We start from the raw sequence: 24281 nt of genomic DNA, 5'->3' as shown, positions 1-24281 counted from the left end.
ACGAGTATTTTATTTTTTATTGTATTTAGATATCCCCGGAAGTCACGTTTGAGAATTTGCTATACCCTATTTTGGTTGGGGGAAGGATTGCTGCTTTTTCTTCTACTTCCCGTAAGTCTTCCATTTCTGTTTTTGATACATTAATATTTTGTTAGTTCCTTTAAGGACAATTGGGGATACTTTGACTGCACGTCTTCTTTCAGCTTACAGCGGAGTGAAGAATGACCGTGGAGAGGATCTCATTCTAGGGGGTTCCAATATGAAAGTCGATATTCAGTCCAAAATCTCCAAAATCATCAGGAGAACAAAATGAACGGAACAAAAAGGTAAGACTATATAAGATAAGATTAAGATAAAAGTAAAGCCAACTTAAAAGAATTTAGTGATGAACATAACAGTTTATGTACTGTAACATACACTGCCCTACGATTAATATCCGGACACCCCTATATGGATGGAGAAACAGGTCCTATTCATGAAACATGTCACAGAACCTGCTATAAATATGCACACTGGGCTTCGAACAGATAGTTGCAAAAGTGGGCATGCAAGATGACACGTTCAACAGAATTACATCAAGAGTTCAACAAAATTGATCATCTCAACAAATGCTAGACGTCGATTAACACGGTGTAAGGAGCGCGAATCCTGTACTGTAGAGAGCAGTGCAAAACAGTCCTATGGACAGACGAGTCGAGGTTCGCACTCTACCAGTCTGATCGCCGTTCCTGGGTGTGGCAAATGCCAGGGGGACAGTTCCTTCCTGATTGTATTCTCCCAATAATGCAGTTTGGTAGAGGCGGTGTCATGGTATGGGGCTGCTTTTCATGGTTTGACTTGGGCCCATTAGTCCTTATCGACAGAATCATGAATGCTGTACAATACCAGGACAGCCTGGACAATTATGCACTTCCAACATTATGGCAATACATCGGGGAAGGTCCATACCTGTATCATCAAGACAACGCGCCATGCCGTACTGCTCGGGTCGTGACAGAGTGGTTTGAGGAATGGGTGTGGAAAACTTGGATTAGTCAGCCCAGAGTGCTAATCTGAACCCTATCGAACATCTTTGGATGCACTGGATCGACGACGTGCACGCACGTCGTCGCCCAAAGAACAAGGCCGAACCGGTGGCTGCGTTAAAGGTCGGATGGAGGAACATATCACGTGACATTTATAAAAAGCTCGTTGAGAGTATGTCGCGAAGATTGAAGGCCGTCGTAAAAGCAAAAGGTTTCAACACAAAATATTAAATGACACAGTAAAAACTCTTTTTATGTCTAAAGGCAGGTGTCCGGATATTAATGGTAGGGCAGTGTATAATGTTAATTATAATATAATGAATACTGTATAGTACAGTGTAGTGTAATGTTTGATATTACATAATGTGATTAATCAATAATGTAACGTAACAAAACTTTGAAGCCTCCTAGACCTTATGGCTGTATCCGGGTGAGTGTACGATGCCCTCTCCGATAAGACGTAGATATAATCACCATCCTCGACGCACCGAGTAAAAGAGACCTGAGTCCGAATCCCGTCAAGGTAGCCAGGAATTTTTATGGGCCTAATTGGTTTCAGGCAAAGTTTTAATGGTTTTTTCCTCCTGTTAACTGGGGTTTTTCATCCAGCAAACAGACAAATCGACCATAGTATGCACGCAATTTACAGATATAGTATATTGATGCCTCACAGCCTTAATTCTTTATAATTCAACCATTAAACAAACCCACGCATGAATATATTAAATGAATGATTACATAAATAAATAAATTATGCTTATCAGTACTGATAAAGAATCCCGAAATGCATTTCTCTTTACTACTCATTCTCATCCCAAGATTTCATGGTATCTCCCCTGACTGGACCAAGAGAATTGTCATATCTCGGATATTCACTCTCCTCTGGGACATTGGCAAGCCGTCTCCTCATAGATCTAAACAAACAATTGACTTATGCAAAGTTGATTCCTCTGAAAAATCCATCTTGTAGACAAGGAGTAAGATTTTCTCATCGTCTTGTCGCCATTTAAGATGATCATGACGACTTCTTACAGAAGTGCTTCCGAAATCCATTAATCATTAGTTACTCAAGTATCTCAATTAGCACTTCTTTTCGCTGTTTTTTTGTATCCCTCTAAGCAACTCCCCACTTTCTCCGCACCCCTCTTTTCTTAATCCAGTCCTCTCATTGTCGACTGTACCACGGTTCGCAATTGTTGCTACGGTTGAGTGGCTGCATGTGCCGTCACGCGACCTTCCGAAGCGACACGATAAGACAGCGGCAAGGTCCGACGTTATGTGGTACCCGAAACACCCTTTCCGACATTGATTAGCTCGCGCACCGAAGGTAACCCAAGACAGCCAGCCGGCTTCCTTTTCTCTCCGTCCCACTTACAGCTGACCAAAGAGGTGTTTACTTCCCCCCCTCCCTCTCCAACCAGCTGTTTAGGGTCTCGTTATTCGAAACCCTAAACTCCAATTCAAGGTTCGAGACATGGGAAGCAAGACGCAGAGCTTTTGCGGAACTCCGCTGTGGGTGAGTATTTCCGTTTTTACTAAGACCGTGCCCGCGCCCTATCTCAAGCCTCAGGCGGTCGGCGTGGTGCGTTCGATAAACGAAGTGGCATCGGGTGCACTTTGCGCGTGACGTTTAAAGTCTATTACCGTATATTTCGGTATATATGTCGATCCCTCTTTTAACAGTCATATTTAACATGTCCCGAAGTAATGCATTTAAATAAAATCCGCATTATATAACTGCTCTCTAACTATAAATTCTATCTTTGTGTCCTTTATTTGAAAAGTTTGTATTGTGACGTTTTATTACACTGCATAATAAACTGCAAACAAAGCGGGAAGCGTCTATAGTATAAGGTCCTGAAAGCCTACAGGTGACGAGGTGATATCGCTCTTATTGATACTCTGTGTACATTGGAGACTTTATCAATGTTTTTCGAATGTAAGGTTTTTAATCCCGGAATCAGAATCCAGGGGTTACTTATAAACCAGGAGCTAAAAGAGTTTCAGGGCGAAATAGACTTTGGGGTTATGATATAATCATGTGCGAAAATTTCACTCAGTATAAAGAGATGGCTTGGAAGGCATATGGTATGTTGTTTATGATTTATAGGACCATTGAAAGTAGAGAGAAGAATGCCATTTTTCCTCTGTATAAGATGTTGAGACTATGAGAGGGTAAGACCACATTTTGAATATTATATTCAGGTGTGGAGGCCACATCTGAAGATATACCGCTTTTATAGATAGTGAAAAGACTGAGGACCAGATTTGAGGGCTGCTAACCGAGGCCCATTTGAAGATTGGCCTAGAAAAGTGCAGACTGCAAAGTTTGGACCTGGTTCACTGTATAATGAAGGAAGGAGGTCGATGGTATGTTCTCAGTGGTAAGAGAGAGACAAGGACCAAAGCGCATATCTACAAAATAGAGTTTGATTAAGTTCAAATAGGAATTGTTTAGTTGCTTCTTGTCGACACTTTTTTGGAAGACGCCAAAAAATGATTTTATTGATATTAATGTTTATTTTTTTAATATATATATCTACCAGGAAAGGGATAAAATTCCCCATCCGCTAACTCAATCTTCTTTAACTTTACTAAATCCAATCCCTATTTCTCCTTTCTTTTTGGCCAGAATGTTGTGAAAATTGTCATATAGATACCCATTTATCCTCCTTATCAGAAAATGTTTCCACTTTCAAGATAATTTGTTTGTCCGATAAAGATGCACGTCAGTCTACCTTTTTTAGATACTCTTGAAGTTATCTTCATCAGTAAACAAAGCTGATGAGTGTTGAGGTAGTTAAAAGCCTTGCGATATTAAGTTAGTTCGGTATTTTAATGTTTTATTCCAAAATTTCAAATTTAGTTGGTAACTTTCAAATGTTCGTTAAAAATTTGATGACGGACCCTGCTTTTTGTAGACACATGGTTGAATGATAGAAGGTTGAATAGCAGAAGGAAAAAACATTACATAATCTGAAATGCGAGAGTGTCCTGTTTGTGATGGCACTGCAGATGGATACTGGCGAATAGCTTGCTTCATTGACAAGTATGAATTATTGTAAAGGGTGTTAATTATTTATTTTTCGATTCCTGGACATATTCTTATTGAGTGGTAACATGGGTTCTTTTACAACTGTTGCTGCTACATGCTGTGTTATTTATAATTCACTTTTATTGTCTTTCAGGATCTGGATGTTACGTGGTATACAGATGATCCCGATTTTACCCCATGCTTCCAAAATACTGTGTTGATATGGATCCCTTATGGGTTTCTTTGGGTTGTGGCAACCGCACAAATTTGCATATCACATCCATCTCGTAAGAAACGACTGCCTTATACTTGCCTCAATGTAACTAAGTTGGTAAGTCTTTTGCTTTTTGAAATCCCTCGGATAAATTTTCATCTTAATTTTACTTAGTATACTCGAAACAGTTATAATGGGAGACTGGCCCGTCTTTTTTACATGAAAGCGTCATTTTAACAACACTTAATTTAAAAAAGGAAGGGTCACCCTTGAAAATAGACCTCATTTACCTGAATAACAAATCTAAATTCACTTCGAAGAGAAAGAAGATTCGCTGAACTTTGTATCCTGATGTTGAAAAGACTATTTTGCTATGATTCTCGGCAGCTGTAAGTGAAAGTCAGCGAGTGGACCAATTCTAAAAGCGAAAGCTCGTATTCTTGAGTTTGACTTAGGACATGAAAACTTTAAGCCAGGAGTTGGCTGGTTGCGGCTATCCAACGATCGACACAACACACAGACAAGCTATAAACCTATAACTGCTGAATCTGTTGGAACCATTGAATGGACTTCGAACTATGATGGCATCACAACCGGTTTTCCTTTATTGGACATTTATAACATTGACGAAACAGGCATACAAGCATGGATGATTCAACAAATATTCCAATTTACTCGCGGTCTAGGGGCCTAATATCCCTCCCCTCTTGTGGATTCGCCACTGGAAGAATACATTAAATTGCAAATATTTGAAAAAAATTAAATTTTACATTTCATTTCAGGTCCTGACTTTTCTTCTTCTACTGCTGTGTGTGTTCGAGTTGTATTACCGGGTAACTTTCAATTTGTCATCTCAGCACGTTCTAATTGCTTCCATTTTAGCACCCTCTATAAAAGTCCTGTCATTCGTAAGTATATTGAAGATGTTCTTCACCCATTTCTATAATAACTTCTATTATCCGAACTCCAATTATCCGATTATGCAACTATAAGAAATAGAGTTAAATATCAGATAGTGTTTGATTAATAAATTTCAGTATTAAACTGCTCTTTAATGTTTGCATCCTCCTTTATTTCCTAGATGGTTGTCTTACATATGCCTATTCACCTTTTAGATGTTGGTGCTGTATCTACAGGGGAGAGACATCGAAAGAGGTAAAAGGTCATCCGTTTTACTTTTCTTATTCTGGTTCCTTGTATCTCTATGTGGAACGATTACATACCATTCAGTTCTGAGAAGAATATTAATCGAGGTAAGAGAGAACTTTGTAAGAGGACCGTGTGCGCGCGCATGTGCAGTTATTAATGGACAAATGAAAACTTTGAAGAAGTATACTTTGTGGTTGTCGATCCCTTAAGTTTATTTATTTTTCAGGACATTTACGTAGTTAGCGAAACCGAATACATACTCACTGTACTCAGCTATCCTCTCATTATATGCCAATGGCTTTTCGCTGGATTTGGTGAAGTGTGGTCAGATGAAAAGGTAAATAAGTTACCACTTCAGAGCTGCGCTATATTTTTAACTTCTTCACAACACCATAATTCGTTCATTTATAAGTCTAATTTCACCAGTGTTCGATAATCCGAACAGGAGTTCTCTCCAGTCAGTTCGGATAATTGAGGCTGTACTGAGTCTAAAACTACTCTTGCTAATTTAAACGTTGTTTTTCTATTACAGACCAAGCCCATCCTTTCAGATGAATCCTTCATGTCTCGGATGTTATTTGCTTGGGCAGATAAGTAAGTTAATTTAATATGTATAATATGGCTTAGTTTTAACGTATTTTAAGATGGCATATATTGATGCGCTTTTTTTTTTCCTTTTCTTTTTTATTTTTTCTTATCAGGTATATATTTTACGGATTTCGCCATATTTTGAAAAATGAGGACCTTTTTCCTCTACCGGATTATTTGACCTCGAAGAACGTATTTAGTAAACTGGATACCCGATGGCAGAAACAGCTGTGAGTAATTTATAGTCGTAAAGTTTGAAGTATATATATAAGCATGTTGAATTCAGAGAACTTTTCTTGGGGTGAACTTAAAAAGATTTCTAAACCACATTGATTAAAAAAAAACCTGTCATTTTATCTGAAATGGATACAAAATACAACCAGCAATCAGACCATAGAAGAAAAACCAGAAGAAAGAACGTAACAGACCAGAATTGTAAAAAAAAAAAAAACAATCAAATATGGCTTTCATTTATAATTTCTTTAATTTCTTAAGCATGTTTCATTGTCTTTGAATCTCTGACGCTCTTGTTTTCAGCATCTCTGCTGAATACATCTTTCTTTCTTTCATAGGCATAAAGATTCTTCAGCACTAGAAACTTCCTCGTCGGATAGGGTGAAGGAAACCACAAAAACACAAAAGCAATCAATGGCTTGGTCATTAGCGAGGACATTCTGGCCTTTGTTAACTATCGCTGCAGTAATGGAGTTGATCTTTGATCTGACCAGATTACTTCCACCGCTACTTCTTGAGTAAGCGTCATCAAAACGATGCTTAAATAATAAATAATACTTTTATTGCCATATACATCATCACTCACCCATTAGTTGTATATCATAGTTTACGCGTGTCTCAGCAGTGTCAAAATTTTAACTTTTTATTTGTTTGTTTCAGTTCACTCATCCAGTTTGTGTCCGGAGATGAACCCAACTGGAGAGGGTATGTGTACACGGCAGCTCTGTTCGGATCATCGTTAATTTCGAAGCTTTTTCTCGCTCATTCCATGTTCTATAGCATTACCACAGCCATTCAGGTTAAAGGAGCCCTCATTTCTGCCATCTACAGGAAGGTCAGCGAATTTAACAATAGTCATTACCTGTGGTTCATTGATTCTAAGTTGGTTGCAAGTATTAAAATTATTACTATTAAAACTAGTACCTATTATCCTATAGTTCTTTCTCTTTTGCAGTCTTTGCGTATCTCAAATATGTCCAGACATCAATATACCGTTGGAGAATTGGTCAATCTGATGGCAGTAGACACAGACAGAATATTTCGGGTGTTGTTTTTTATAAATTTTATCTGGAGTGCACCATTACGTATTTTACTGACAATTGCTTTACTGTGGCGATATCTGGGACCATCATGTCTTGTCGGTTTAGCTGTCATGGTCTTGGCTGTGCCTGTCACTGGAATTTTAGCTCGCATGGCCCGTGTTTTACAGGTATCATTGAACAAATATTTATATGTACGTGGGCTTACTTATTTCATAAAACAGAAAATTTGCTTAGAATACAGCAGTATTGGTACCAACTAATTTTTGATACCAATACTGTCTTACTGTCTTTAATATTTATGTTATAAAACGATGAAAGCATGAATATTTATGTTGTCTTCTTCCAGGGAAAACAAATGAAGCTGAAAGATTCGCGCCTGAAGTATACGAACGAGATAATTTCAGCAATTAAGGTAAAATTTTAATTTTCAACATCATGGAGTTTTGTTTTATTCTGTTGTAATCAATTATACTATTTTTAAAATGATATTCAAGGTTTATGAGTTATGGATTAGCTCATTTGTAATGTTTATCATGTCATTAAGCGAACCGGTTGTTTCTGAAATTTGGAAAAGTTTGGGGACTGTCCACTTGTTATGCTTTTCTTCTCACTAAGGGAGCTTTTTATTTCTTAGATTCTGAAGCTGTATGCCTGGGAAATTCCTTTCATGAACCACTTAACCAACATTAGGAAAAAGGAAGTGGCTATTATTAGAAAATATGCTTTCTTGAACGCTGGAATAACTTTCCTCTGGAGTTGTACTCCTTTTCTGGTAAGCGATTATAAATCTTAACCCAATTCGCGTCCTCGATTACTTCGATTTGCGAAAGATATCGATTAAGAATATTCAAATAGGCTATAAATAAGAAAGCTCGCGACAATTTTCAGTGGTTTAGACCAAGCTTAATATACGTACTCATAGCAAAGGAAAACATTACGAAAGAGTGGTCCGATTTTGACCAAAGTTCGTGTGGATTATCGATATCTTTTTTATCAATTTTTAGTTTTCAAATGGTTGGCTGTAGGGTTGTAGGCGTCAGCCATAAAAATTTCTCGCGCCATTGACGGAATTCGAATTTAGGTCTTTTCCACCTGATGTGGAGAGGACGGTGATTATACCAACTGTGCTACCCCCACGAGGACTAATTTTCAAATGACTGCAATGTTTTTTTTTTTTTTTTTCAGATATCAATGAAAAATGTTTATATTGTTGAAAATTAATATAATATCCAGGTCTCTTTCCAAATGAGCTTTCAAATGAAGGATCGAAAGTGCTGGTATCGAATTTGAGGTCAGGAGCCATCCAACCACTTTCTTTAGAAATAAGGGCGCCTTACTCTTCCCATTATGTCCAATATTGATGAGCTGTAGGGACCTCTCGTACAACCAGCAATATCGTGGAAGGATATTCCGCACTCTTGTAGGTCGTCAATCCATCCTATCTCGAAGACCCTCAGTTGGATGTCTCGAGAAAAAAATTCTCGAGACATCCAACTGAGGGACATTTCCTCTGATCAATTATTCCTATAATCCCTCTTAACATATCACCAACTTTGTTTAAAATCGGATCGTTCTTTTTGTGTATTTTTGTAAAATAAATATATTGGTTTTGAAATAAATGAGCGTATCATATTTATTTAATTATGTACCGATTTAATTAATTTATTTATTTTTAAGGTTACAATAGCATCATTTGCGACATTCGTACTGACTGACGAAAAAAATATTCTCGATCCGAGCACAGCTTTTGTTTCTCTCACCCTTTTCAACATGTTACGAATAGCATTAAAGGAGATTCCTCAAGTAATAAATAGTCTTGTTCAGGTAACTTGATTATATTTCTATTATATATTTTAAAAATAATTTTAAATTATTATGGATTATAAATAAAGAAATATTGCTGTAATTGTATAATTATATACGTATATTTTTTATTTACGCATTCTTTTAGCAGTTAACTTAATTTTAACGCGTGCCACGCGATCAGCGTGATGTGCTAAATGTAGAAACGTTGTTGCTATGCAAAATAATTTATGTGGGACTGATTTAGAAGCACAGATAATTCAATCTTGAATTTCTGTAGTAAAGTGACTCATGAAGTTTAGTTTACTAGAATCAAGTTCGACTCTTGAATCAAGTGGGAAGTCTATTCCTGTCCTTGCTACTGGTTTTCAGATTGCTAACATGGTTTATTGGAAAATTTGCTGGATTAGATGTGTTCATATGCAACTGTGCCACTTCCCACATTAGATGTACATTATACGGGAAAAAAAGGTACTAACTGCAAGTAATAATCTGGCTTACAGGCTAATTGCAAGGCCTGCAATTAGCCTGTAATTTGTAAAGCATATTAGTTTGTAGACTAATATGCTTTAATTTATTAATTCTTAATTATTTTTTCTTAATTCTTTAATTTCTTAAGCTTGTTAGCCCATATTTGTAATTTCTCTGTAATTTCTTAAGTGTATTAGCCTGTAATTGTCGGTTTCTCTGTAATTTATTTTATTAGTCTGTAGACTAATATACTTTACAAATTACAGGCTTTAGCATATTGGCCAACTGACTAATATGCTTCAGAAATTCTAGGAATTGTTAAGAAAAATTAAGAAATTAAGAGAAATTACTGTTTGTTAACACTCACTCTGCAATTTCTTAAGCATGTTAGCCTATAATTGTTAACTTCTCTGTAATTTCTTAAGTGCATTAGCCTGTAATTGTTAACAATTTTTTTCCTCTATGATTTCTTAAGCATATTTGCCTTTAATTGTTAGCGATTTCTCTATAATTTCTTAAGCTTATTAGCCCGTAATTCTTCTAATAATTTTTTTCAAATTAATTCCATCTTTTTAGAATTATCAGTCTACTAATATGTGAGCACACAAAATCAATAGCTTGTATACCAGTTGGCTTCACTGTGAATAATTTCGCATTGTATGCTTAAGCGTAATCTACTGGAATTGTTAATACATTGACAATATCGCATTCCTCAAATATTCGAGTTACCATCTCTTTAAGTATCAATGCAGCAAACGATTTCAAGCAGCTAAGGTGTCTTTCTGTTTATGGGCAACATACATCTAACATCCCCATATTATGTCGGAAAGACCGTGGTTCTAATCCCCTCAAAACATGGGAGCAACTTTTATTGACCCTTCTTTTGTCTTCCTCATTTGGTCTAGTTACAGCCTAGCAAAGATTCTATAATTTATTCTCCGAAATTCGGGTTTTTCAGCTAGCAAAACAAGCAAACCATCTATAGAATGCTCATAATTTAGAACCGTCTCCAGCCTTAGTTGCTTTGGCAAGTAAGGCTATGACAAAATTGACTTAGCAAGTTGTTGTTGTAGAGTTTTAAGGCGCATCAGCGACTTAAAACATTGCACCTTACATATTATGTCTGTAAAATTGCGTGTGTTTTGGGGTCGATTTGCTTGTTTACTTGACGGAAATCCAACAACAGTTCTATGAATAGCTACGTCATCATAATGTCCAAGATCTTATTTTTGCCACTAAGTTACCATTTACTGATAATGCAAACTTTGCAAAGGATGTAGTAATCAATTCGCTCAATGTTCACAAATGTAGGAAAGAAAATCTGCATGGTGTAATAGTAAGGTTCACTGAAGAGCAATTCTTTATTGACTGCTGGTGCGATATTGTTGATGTTCAGTTAATGTTCTTTTACTGTGACTGAGTGGCCAAACTTATTGACACTTTTTGGAAGAAAGAGTGGAATACAGGATATACAATGAGGTCTAGGAATTAGGAACTAGGAATATAGAAATAATTAAATATCCCTTTTTCTTTTGTAGACTAGAGTTTCTCTACAGAGACTAAACACCTTTTTCCATTGCGAAGAACTGGATCCGAACAGGATTGGACATGACCCACCTAAAGGTAAGTTTGTAGAGATATTTAAAATTAATATCAGTCAGAAGCAAATTAACACTGATAGTATTAACTTAACATAAACGATGTTATTCTTAATGTATTCATTTATAATAATTGTTTGTAGAAACTTCCATCTCTATTCAAGGAGCAACTTTTTCTTGGTCTCTGGACGATCCACCAACGCTTAAAAATATCAGTTTAACTGTACGCAAAGGAGAACTCATTGCAATAATAGGTCAAGTTGGTACAGGCAAATCTTCTCTTCTCTCTGCCATTCTGGGCGACATGTATAAACTAGATGGGACAGTAAACGTCCAGGTCAGAAAACATAACGTTATAAATGTAGAGAATTTATAAAATGTCGGTGTTTTTAATATTTTAAAATATATAAACAAATAAAATAAACACCAATACTCGTAAATTAATTTCTGTGTTTCTTTTTTAGGGTAAAGTAGCGTACACCCCACAGCAAGCGTGGATTCAAAATTCCACATTGAAACAAAATATAATTTTCGTGAAAAGCTATCACGATGCCACCTACCAAGAGGCATTGGATGGATGCTGTCTACGTCCTGATTTGAAGGTGTTGCCTGCTGGGGATATGACAGAGATTGGAGAAAAGGTGCAATTTTTACGGTTTCTTTTTACTTCAAATACTTTTAAACATTTTAATGTCTTGTATGGGTTACTCCAGGGATTGGTATGAATAATGGCTGGATCGATGCTTTTTTTTTTTGCAGAAGTAGACCGCATTGAATGGTGAAATTTGTTGAATTTATGTGAAAAGAAATTTTAGCGCACTATAAATGGGTTTTAATGGAAATGTATGTCTAAATAATATAAAGTTGATTGCGCTTTCTTATTTCAGGGAGTTAATCTTAGTGGTGGACAGAAACAACGTGTTAGCCTTGCTCGGGCGTTCTATCAAGATGCTGACCTCTATCTCTTGGATGATCCATTAAGTGCAGTGGATTCTCATGTAGGAAAGCATATCCTTAAGCACGTCATTGGTCCTGAAGGACTGCTACGTCATAAGGTAAATTATAACTCATTTAACTAGTAGGAATTTTGTATGCATTTAACGCGCAACCTTGTTTGCTCGGAAATTTCTTTTAAAATTCATTTAAATTTAGAAATCGTAAAATCTGAACAATAACCCTTGGTTCAATTTTAACTCCGAATTCAAACCTTTGAGCTCATATGCGACAAAGAAAGTCGAGAGAAAAACAGTCTAAACCTAAGGCGAGGTGGATCCCATTTCCTTTTAATTGAAATATCCTATATATTAGAAGACCTGTATTTTCGATAAAGAAGTTAAGGTTAGTCGAGAACCCACACTATATTATTACTATAACAGTTTCTGTTGAAGAAAATGTTTTTCTATACAGCTATAAGGCATTCTTTGTGATATGATAGTCTTAGGACCCCTACATATATTTAAAGAAATATCTTTCCTATTAATCTAAGAGAGAGTTTTAATTATTATTATTTTTTTCCAGACTAGGGTTTTGGTTACTCACAATCTGTCTGTGCTATCCGAGGTTGACTCAATAGTTGTAATGAAAGATGGCAAAATTACAGAGGTTGGCACTTACAGACAGCTTCTGACTAGTAATTCTATATCTTCTGAGTTCTTTCTAGAGGAAAGTAACTATGACAGCGAGTTGGACAACGATGAAGATCAGAAAAGGTTAGCGCAAAGATGGACTTCTTGGTTTTAAACTTAACATGGATTCTTGGATTTCTTAACAAATTTTTAAACCAACCGTAAAACACGTACTAGTTGACATAGAGCTACAGTTATTAGGGTTTTCTCCCCTTAACTGAAAGGGCGCAATCAATTTGGGGGGGGGGGGGCACGCATCACTATTTTGCGATTGTGGTCGAATAATAAAAAGGTATTTTCTTAACTGAGGTCTCGCTTTGGTCAATTCTCTTTCTGAAATAACTGCAATTCAGTTTGTTTTTTGTTTTTGTTTTTTTAATATAAAAATCTGTACTTTGTAGGCCCGACATAACTTCCCAACTGTCTGCAGAGAAAGCCGATGTGTCAAAGAAAATAAAGAGACGTCGAATTCCAGACAGGCAGACTTCAGAGTCACTGGAGAGATCAAAATCAGAAGACGGTCTGAGTGTACCAACACAAAATGCTACTCTTGTGCAGGAAGAAAAAATGGTGGAAGGAAAGGTAAGAGACCACGAAATAAAAGCGCCCCATACGACTAAACCATTATGAAAAACCCTTATACTACAGTGTATCATTAAGAAAAGTACTCCTTGAGAATCCTCCTCAACAAGAAAGTCATGAAATTCCTAAATATGGGAAGGATTGCTATCCCCACGGTTCAAACCTTCTTGTGATGGTTGAACCGTAGGTCGGGTAATCCATTAACTGTCTCCAGAACGCGATTATAAACACGATGTAAGAGGGGGATTTGAAAAGTTCGTTACCTGAATATGAAAGAGTAGTGACACAGTGATAAAAATTTCTGTACTTAATGTATAACACTTCAAATAGTAACCCAAAAAGTTTCAATAATGTCTTTTTTTTTTTAATTACAGGTCCTGAAGTTGATAGTCAAAATCAGTCACCATGCAGTCATCCAATATTCGGGAAAAAAAGGAACTAACGCCAAAGGCAATTCAGGCGAATATGGTTACAACAGTGCTGGAGGATGCCGCTTCCTATTCCATGGTTAGGAATTTCTAACGTCTTCGGCATCTCATCTGAACGTGTCTACCACGTACTCGCTATGAAAAAGGTGTCGGCACGATGGGTCTCAAAGTTAATGACAGCAGGTCACAAATGCTGTCAAGTCAAGTGAATAATTGCATTGTTTTCAAGATCTAGCAAATTTCCTTGAAAGGTTTGTAACCATGGATGAGAAGTGGGTCCATCACTTTCAGCCATAGATAAAGGAGCAGTCCAAACAGTAGAAACATCTGTTCTCTCTATCCCAAGAAAGCCAATTCGATGCCTTCTTCTGGCAAGGTGATCACATCGATTTTTTGGGCTACAGAGGGACTGTTGCTAGTGGATTACCTTCACAACGGCTAGACAGTCATAGAGGCATATTACGTAGAACCTGTGAGGCACTTGCGTAAAAACATAAAAGACAAATGCCGACAAAAACTCAGCAAATGATTCTTGTTCCACCAGAACAACGCGCCTACTCACAAATCTGCCATTGCCTGGCTAAACTTAATAAGTGGGGCTTTGAAATCTTGAATCACCCCCATATTCACTAGATATAACACCATCGGACGTTCCTCCCGCCTAAAAGTTCAGAATCACAGCTTATGACAATAGTTTTCGTTAGTTTGTTTTTTTTTTTAAATGAGCTAAGACAATTTAAAGTAATATAAAAAAAAACAATACAGTGCAAAGTATTTTAAGATATTTTAAGACAACAAGTCATTGTCTTGTTCTAATATAAAATTTCTTTCACAAAGTAGAAGTCCAAAGGATACTGCGTTGTGTTGAAGAATTTTTTAATGGTGTTCTTTTCTTTGGACTGAGTATTGCCTTTTAGATTTTACGATTTCTAAATTTACAATTTAGCTAATCAAATCCTTTTTCCCCAATGGGAAAGTTGTTCCCAGTACTCAGTTTAGTTTAAAATCAGAAATCGATTGTATTTGTAGGCAAAAAAAATAAATAAATAAAAAATAACACAACGGTTATATATGATGTTAAATGCAATGTCGCGTTTGTTTATGTTTATTTCAGAAGTACACCGAATACATTCTTTATTAATTCTACAAATACAATAAGTTGCTAGTTGATCTTAATCTATTGCTTCAGGTTAATCTTTAAGCTTTTCTTGAAAGGAATACTGCTCATTTCTTTGAGAAAAGAAAAACTGAGATTTTTTTGTCTTTTCTATTGTTTTTTCTTTTATTAGGTTTCGGCCACTGTATATACGAAATACATTAGGAATGCAAGTATTCGCTTGGCCATCGCTACTGTCATAGGTTATATCGGCTACCAAGTAATAGAGGTAATTCATTTTAACAGAAATCATAAGTATAATTGAATAAACTAGTCTTGGAAAAAATGAATCTTAACGAAATGTATATCTCACCTTCTTACCTGTACCGTTTTTCTCTCTTTAATAATCTTAGATCTTGTCTGGTTTGTGGCTAAGTGAATGGACAGAAGATAGCCCTCTACCAGATGGCACGCAGGATATCCCTTTAAGAAACATTCGCATTTCGGTGTACGGATTATTGGGCGTTGGAAAAGGTATGTAAAATAAAGGATTGGTTGAAGAAAGCATTGAAGTTCTAAGTATTACCAGAGATAATAAAACAGGAAAGTCTTACGTTTTTCTTTTCCTCAAGGGATTAAAGAGAAAATATTTTAATCCAATTGTCCAATCACTGTTTAATTATGTACACAGCCTGGCCAAGATACAACAAAAATCTTTAGTTCATGATATCACCAGATTACTATGTCAGCTTAATTAATAAGCAAACCTTGAGAAGATAGGTAGCCTCTTGACGTAATAGGTTGTTTGGTTGTAGGGTTTTATGCGCATCAGCAGCTTAGGCCATATTCCGCCGTGTATAATTAATATGTCTGTAAATTCCATGCGATCTGTGGTCAATTTGCTGTTCTCTGGATGAAAAACCAGAATTTCTGGAAGAAAGAAACCATGCTACCCTCGCAGGAGACCGATTAACTCAGCCATGTTGTGAAAAAGATCGATAAAAATTCCCTGCGCCATTGATGGGATTCGAACTCAGGCCTTTTCCACCCAGTGTGGGGAGGAAGCTATTACCAGCTATGCTCCCACGAGGGCCTTGATATAATAACCGACTTCTAAAAATGACTTGTTTGAAGGCTAGTATGCATAATGTAAATGGTTTTGGAGACTAAACATTCACTTCCGAAAGGAATAAGACAATGGCTTAAAGTTACGCAAGATATCTTTCGACTACTAGTTAGGTCTTCAGTACCCTTGCCAGGTACTGAAGTCCGGTTTCTAATATTCTGACTAGTTTAATTTTAAAATATTTACTATTCAAAATACATGACTTAATTATTATAAGTGCCATTCATTAACGTCCCACTTTTTAATATATTTCAGGTATTTTTGTATTTTTTGGAGCGATTATGATGGCTTTTGCATCCACAAGAGCTTCCAATCTCTTCCACCAGGGAATGTTACTGTCAATACTACGATCTCCGATGTCATTTTTTGATTCAACGCCTCTAGGACGAATGTTGAACAGGTAACTAAAGTGAAAATCAACTACATTACAGAATTCGCCCATCGACATAGGAGTGGGGATTGCTTCAATCTCCTGATCAAACCAATCCTCTTCCAAATCATGCAAGAATGCTCATAATTTAACAAAAACATGGCCCAAAAAATACAGGGCCAAAAGCCCCGAAAGGCTATATATAATAAATATAATAAATATAATTCATTTATTGAATAAATAATAATATTTTTGATACTACATTCAGATCTTATCTTTTCCCACCTTTTCCAGATTTAGCAAAGACACCGATATTATTGATGTGAATGTGCCAACAACTGCCGACACATTGATTTTCAACTCGTTAGGTGTACTGGGATCTTTTATCATTATTTGTGTATCAAATTCCATCTTTATTGGAGCCTTGGTGTTAATTTGTATTATTTATTATTGTGTAATGGTAAGTTGGTTTTGTGTTCCTTTTTTTCGATATTGGTTTTAGTTTCATCTAGAAAGTCGCTGGATTCTAAGAAATATAATAAACAGAATAGAATAGCATGGGATAAATGATAATCGTATATTATACCTTTAGAAACCATCATATACCCATTGGCCAAAAAAATTAGAAATCTTTTACAGATAATTGGAATATAATATGGAAATATAAGTTGCCATCTGGTATGATCACAAGTTCCTTGGTGCCAGATAATACTGTACACTTTCTTGGGGTTCTGTAGACCCCAAGAAAGTAGTATCAAATTGTCACAAATTTGGTCCTACGAACCCAGACGACCATAGGAAACTTTTAGACCTTCCACTTTTATATAAAATCATAAACGCATATTATGATAAGTCAGTTTATCGTGACTATTTAAATTAAATTACGCTACATCCAGTTACTTATATTATTAGTTTTTAAAGGATCATGAGATTGTCTAATCAGCTGGACCTGGATCTGTCGACAGTTCCACTATGATACCACTTCCAGCCGATTGAGTTGAAAAATCTTGGATTTGGTAGTTGCGTGCCTATGCGAAAGCCACTTCTTTCTGCAAAAAATCGAAAGATTCGACTGGAGTGATGCCGCCAGCGCCAATACTGGACTGTGGAATATTTTTTTTAAAGATCGTGTAGTCTGATGAGTCTCGATTTACATTTTTCTGCACCTATGGTAGGGTGAAAGTGCGGCCTGAACCTCATGAAACTGTGCATCTAGACTATCTCGTGTCCATCGCTCAATCGGTTGGAGGTGGTACCATGGTGGTACGTTCTGTTGGTACTGACTTGGCCCACTCATGCTGATTGAAGGCCGTGATTTCTTCAAAGAATATCCTTCTGTTATATCGCACCAACTTCACCCTTAAATGTCTCATTTTTACCCGGATTGCGATAGATTCTTTCAAGACGAAAACGCAATTATTCATCAAACACTGTATCTGAATAGTTCGAGGAACATTCCCAAGATTTCCAATATCTATGCTGGCAACTAATTCTCCACATTCATATCGGCAGATTAGGCGGGGAAAGGGAATTTCGGTTGCGCAGTTCTTTACCGACCACAATACAGCAGTTGACAAATATCCTGATGGAAGAATAGTCAAATCTGAAGTGAGACTCCCTCAGACCTCTAGTGGAATCCATACCATGGCATGACCTGTACGTGCTATAATTCGGCAAATAGGCTACTAGATATTGAATAAGGAGTTTCGAATTTTTTGGCCAGTAAGTGTATGAATTAGTCGCATACTCAAACATTCCTTTAAATCTGATCAGAGGCTCTGTCTCCTGTTAGTAATTTTACAACACAGATTGTTGTAAACTTTAGCTTTAGTGTAAGGTTTTCGGTTTCAGATTGAACATTCATTACTTCTTTTTAACATCTGTTTTATGTTCTTTAGAAACTGTACATAGTTAGCGCACGACAGATTAAACGCTTGGAGTCTGTTACCAGGTCGCCAGTTTATAGTCACTTCTCAGAGTCAATCCAAGGCGCGTACACCATCCGGGCTTATTCGGTTGAAAAGGAATTTGAAAGTAAATCAGGGGATGAAGTCGATTTGAACTTCAAGGCTTTCTTCCTGAATATGGCCGTGAACAGGTGAATATCCGAGAAACAACAAGATGACATTATTCATGATTAAACCATGGATGCTTAAAAGATAGGGGACATCATCCATGGATTAACAATGGATGCTGTCCTCTATTGTTCTATTGAAGAGGTGGACGCGCTTAAAATAAAGAATAATCAGATTATTTCATCAGGGATTCTTTGAAAAGATTACAAGAAAGAATATTTTAACATAATACATCCATTGCCAATCATTTTTCTTTTTCTTTAGATGGTTGTCAGTACGAGTTGACTTTCTTGGAGCTTTAATCGTACTTATGACATCGCTAATGGGAGTGCTAGGCAGGGGTATAATCGAAGCCGGCCTGGTAGGATTGGCTGTGTCCTATGCCATCAATGTAAGTTACAATTTATAACCTATATTCCATCAAAGGATTAACAAAAGTCTAAGAATAAAGTCTAAGAACATGAAATTGAATTTTTTATTTTAAAAGTACGATTATGTTTTCACTGTAAATAAACCTGCATCACTTCTTAGGTTACCGATTCTTTGGCATTTCTGCTTTGGCTATCTGCACTTCTGGAAACTCAGCTGGTATCAGTGGAGAGAGTTGACGAATATTCACATCTAGCATCCGAGGTAATAAGAGCTTCTCTATTTCTTACAAGTTTACCTTTTTTAACAGCTAAATTCTTCAAAAAACAGCGATATAGCGAAGATACTTTGCTATTGGATTTGGTTTTAAGCACCAACGCATTCAGGTTTTTGCGTAGAAGTTGGTCATTAATGAAAGACTCTAGGTTCAAGGTTCTATTGAACCTTGAACCTTTTCGTGTATTGGACATCAACGTAAAGAAAATAAAGAATTAAAATGAAATCAGGATATATAAGAGTCATTGCTCTTAACGTTATGTTAAAGAATTTACTTTTTTCCCAAAGAATATACTAAAACAAGTAAACCATATCATGATTTATATTCCCTAAATTAAAACGATTGTTTTTAATATAAATAAGTTCATTGTTTTTACTCAGTCTTTTAAAGAATTCTTTGTTTGTAGGCTCCTTGGGAAATATGGGACAAAAAGCCAAGTTCATCATGGCCGAATGATGGTGTTATTTCTTTCAAGAATTACAGCACCCGCTATCGAAGTGGACTGGATTTAGTGCTAAAGGATATCAATCTGGACATTACCCCTTGTGAAAAAGTAAGGAGATAATTTTCTTAATCATCTAAAATCCCATATTTTTCAAGAAGATTTACTGGATTTGTAACCACAGAACTCAAGTGCGATTTCCCAATAATTTGAATCTAAACGGATCATTTCAGATAGGTGTTGTCGGACGTACTGGAGCTGGAAAATCTTCTCTCACACTAGCCTTATTCAGAATTATAGAACCAATAGAGGGCAGTATTTTAATAGATGACCTCAACGTTGTAGAAATTGGTCTTCACGATCTACGTTCCAAGTTAACAATTATACCTCAGGTGGGTCATGTTTTCCATGGAAAATAGAAACATTTTAAGATGGGAGTTTACTGAACGCTGTCATAGCAACTCATCAATCCAAACTGCCATCTTTTTTCACCACTTTATTTCTTCTTTAGGAACCAGTTCTTTTTACCGGCACATTAAGGATGAACCTTGATCCGAATAGTGAATATGCCGATGAGGATCTGTGGGTTGCTTTGGACCACTCGCACCTTAAGAATTTTGTGTCATCTTTAAGCGAAGGACTGCATCATAAGATAGAGGAAGGGGGAGAAAATTTGAGGTAAGTGGCTTGCTTTCGTGACGTTTATTTCTGAGTTATGATTTTTAGCTCAGGAATATATTTCGAAATTCTTTTTTCAAGTGTTGGACAGCGACAGCTGGTGTGCTTAGCCAGGGCGCTGCTGAAGAAAACGAAAATCCTTGTCCTCGATGAAGCGACGGCTGCGGTTGATATGGAAACGGACAGACTCATTCAGCACACGATACGGACGGAGTTCAAAGACAGCACGGTAATTACCATCGCTCATCGTCTGCACACGATACTAGACAGTGACAGGTAGGTGGCGCTGTTAAATCTGTTATTTTCATTATTTATGTTTTGGTGAGATGGAAAGTCATCGATGGTAACTTTATTGGAATTGTTTAATTAAGCAGTATTAACGCCCTCTGTTGAATATTGTACGAATAAGATTTTTGATAGCGCAAAAGGTTATAGATTTATCTGATTTGATTCAGTATATTGCTTATTAGAGGACCCACTTGAAATGCATCAATTCCACTTAATGAATCAGTGAAAATTTCATGTTGCGAAGCAGGAATAGGGTCGAAAATTTCAAGCGCTAGTTATCGTATATTGGCTAGTAGATGGAAAGCCAATGTTATCAGACTCAATTTGAATCTTGGTAAGATCAATATTCCAATTTTGTGTCAAATCAAGTAATCTAAAGCCAGCTGGTCTATTTCCTTCGGTTTTGTTTCTGTATGTAAATTTTCCACTGCGGTTCAAAAAGTCATTTGCAAGTAGGGTTGAAGGGGAGACTTCGTATTTTGGTAGGCATTGGCTATGTGCAAGCTACGGACCTGTGTCTTTCTAAAATACCCACAGGAATTCTGAAGGAATTATGTTGGATAGGAGTTTGCCATTTCGGTACGCTCTCCCCAGCCGAATCACAGTGGGGTTTCCATAATCAAAACGAGATTCTGATCGAAGTTCTGCATAAATGTAGTAGAGTTATTCTATCTGCTTCCGAAGTCGTATCTGGAAGTACTGTTAAGTAAATTCAGTTTTATTTTTAAGGCATCCAATGCGCACATCTTTGATACAATGTAGAAAGCAAAATTTCAAGTTTATTGTCAAGCGTTAATTCCACAAAGGGAATGCTATCAATAAGTGGGATGATGTGATTGTAAAGCCGAAGTTCAAGATCTGAATTTAAGGACTGTTTATTGCAGAAGTGTACATTTTTGTAGAGCCATTGCTTTTCGCACAGACAGGAGAGAACCATTATGTCCAGTCCATGAGAGTAATTTATTCAGTTAGATAAATAAATGATTTTTAAATGATCTCCATTGATACCGGTAATCGAAAGATTCATTTGTCATATGGTATACTCTAAGAAAAAAATAAAATGATACCTAATGATCCTGGTAGTGCTCTTTCCTGAATAAAATGTGGTGACAAAATACTTTGCTAATGGACCCTAGAAGACCAATACTGCAAAAAGTTTTGAAATAACATAGGAAGCAAGAAGATCTTTAAGAACCCGAAAGTGCCAAGTGGTGTCAAAGGCTTTCTCGTACCCATATAGTCTGTTACCAGATGGTTATTTGTAATGGAGGCATTGCCAAAGATTCTACCTTAACCATGAAATTCAAGAAGGATCTATTAATTTTGAGTGTTACTCATATTGAATACGAGGTCTGGCTATTAATAACGAGACTGCGCGCACGGCAACTACGCATCAAGCGCCACCTGTGAAACAAAGGCACAGCGGTTAACCTTGAACCTTTCTCTAGTTGTTTGCCAAGTCACGTTCAAACACGCTCATTCACTTTGCAGTGAGACAGGTTTTCATTACCTTGTATTGTACATGTGTAATGTCGTTGCCCCACCTTCGCCTCCACGGGGCGAAGGTGGGGCAACGCTGGGCTCCAGCAGGGGTCCAGCGGCTAAATGATCAGATGAACAACGGTACACGACATTACACATGTACAATACCCACACACTTTTAAACCTTTGGCATTCCCAGCAAACTGGTATGGAGATGGGGAAACCCCTGGTGCCGTATGACATCAATATACCTTACACCTTACCTTGTGTTTTTGCAGTTTGCCAGAAAAATGACAGACAAAAGAATCAAACAACGGATCAACCTCGATTGTTTAAGTCAAGATTATAGTATTGGTGTTCTTCAAGTATTCTTTTATTGATAATCAGATTATTCGTTGCAATAAGCCAACTCAAACAGTTGTGAATCATTTTCTCAGCAACTTTACCAAGAGAAATTTTAATTTTAGAGTTACCACAGCAAGCATGCTCATACATCGGTAATGGATTATATCTGTAAATTGATTTCGTAAAGTATTCGGTTTAAAAAATCGAAAAAAAGCTTTCCAAATCGCACCCAAGATGTTAATAATGCGTTTGTTAAGGCAGCAAAGTCCATGAGGTGTTAGCATATCGTGTTTGTGCCCTCGTGGGTAGTACAGTTGGTAGGATCGCCGTCCTTCCCACACCGGGTGGAAAAGACTTCAGTTCGCGCCCTGTTGATGACGTTTTAATGGGCCTTTTTCACAACGTGGCTGAGTTAGTCGATCTCAGGCGATGATAGTATGCTTTTATCTGCCGGAAACTCTGGTTTTTTTTGTCCATCAAATAGAAAATCTACCACAGGACTCGCAATTTACAGACAGTATACACAGGGAAATATGTCCTGAGTCACTGATGCTCCTAAAACCCCATTATAACAACAACAACCTACTCATAAAAGCTTAAAACAGATAATTATAAACATATTTTGTCTCTTTAATGATGCTGCGATATTTTCTTTTTTGTTACAGGATCATCGTAATGAATGAAGGAAAGATTGCCGAAATTGGAAATCCTCAACAACTGCTGGACAACACTGACTCTCAATTTCACTCTATGGCTAAAGATGCCAGACTTATATGATACGCTATGACATTATATCATAACTAACTTTGTAATGAATGGAATAAATGCTATTTTTATTTAAGAAGTTGTAGCGAATACATGCTCTGACTGAAATTTTATTTGCAAGTGTTGTCATCGTTATAGTCTACGATATTATGTTTTTTTTTGGGGGGGGGGAAGGAGGGGGTTAAGTTCAATGTTTCTTATGGATGATCCATAGATGAAACTTCTCCAATTACTCTATGGATAAGCCCTTGCCCCATCATGCGATAAACATCATCTCAAAGGGTTATTCCACCTACATCTTGGAATACATACGAGTGTATCATACTCTAGTTACAAAATTCTCCTACAGCGAAATACTTCTGCGCATTAAATCTATTCAGCCGATCTAAGGTAATCGCAAGAGCCCAGAAGTAACGCAATCCCATGTGCTAAGAGATTTTTGGTCAGGAATTCAGACCGACTTATACTGAGCTTCTTAGACATTCAGCAGATGTTCAATTTGATATTTTATTTGAGTGGTTCTTTACTTTTAAAGCCATTAGCCCAGAAAAGTAAACCATCTTCGCCTTTTCATTTGTCGCTACTAATCTTACCTACCTCTTGGCCACCAGGCTTTCGACTCCGCCTCTACGCAGAAGAGTTAGGAAACCAGAGAAGTTAAGACCCCCACAAAGCCAGAAGGAGCAAACAGGAATAATGAAAGCTTTCCCCTTACTGGCTTGCATTACGACTTACATGACATATCGCATGACATTACGACTTACATGACATGAATATCAAAAAGAATTCCCATCTTTCTTAATGGAATCCGTCTAAATTTTTTATCCAAAATACTCAAGCATGCAACCTTTGCCGGGAGTATATCAAGATTACTCTCTCGTGCTACATTTAAAACAACCAGAAGGGGAAATATCTGAATGCCAACTGGAAATGCGACAGATGCTGAAACAGTTCACGAGTTAGAAAGTCATATAGACAAAGCGAATATTAATCACACAAGAAAGAGAACTAATTTCCACTAAAAATCTTCCCTGATAATGAGCCTTGACCACCGAATCTACCAGCTACTGTTATCGCTGGTTATCTAAACTGTCACCTACAACCATACCACCTGAATCCCATACGGTAGGGGTTCTCACACTTACCGAATGAGGCCCGAGCCCTACTTCCTACT

At 36.9% G+C, this 24281-nt stretch overlaps 1 protein-coding gene across 1 annotated transcript; it reads left to right on the top strand.

Annotated features, from left to right (window-relative positions):
* The first annotated feature begins 5984 nt into the window (after positions 1–5984).
* On the top strand, positions 5985–23119 carry LOC150079534 (ATP-binding cassette sub-family C member 1-like). Its single transcript, XM_090383097.1, has 26 exons — positions 5985–6016; positions 6124–6240; positions 6583–6762; positions 6905–7079; positions 7200–7454; positions 7634–7699; positions 7922–8059; positions 8965–9111; positions 11100–11184; positions 11303–11496; positions 11624–11800; positions 12047–12214; positions 12678–12868; positions 13186–13366; positions 15084–15179; positions 15304–15424; positions 16272–16416; positions 16681–16846; positions 18285–18484; positions 18726–18852; positions 18993–19094; positions 19514–19660; positions 19783–19941; positions 20061–20227; positions 20309–20503; positions 23008–23119. Exons 1-26 carry the CDS (start codon positions 5985–5987, stop codon positions 23117–23119), a joined length of 3843 nt encoding a protein of 1280 aa, XP_090239223.1.
* Positions 23120–24281: the final 1162 nt, after the last annotated feature.

Source organism: Mastigoproctus giganteus, chromosome 10 (assembly GCF_048544385.1).
Source record: "Mastigoproctus giganteus isolate SK-2022 chromosome 10, ASM4854438v1, whole genome shotgun sequence".
In the NCBI taxonomy this organism is placed as follows: domain Eukaryota; kingdom Metazoa; phylum Arthropoda; class Arachnida; order Uropygi; family Thelyphonidae; genus Mastigoproctus; species Mastigoproctus giganteus.
The sequence above is the reverse complement of the archived record's forward strand: the minus strand, read 5'-3'. Positions and strand labels throughout refer to the sequence as shown.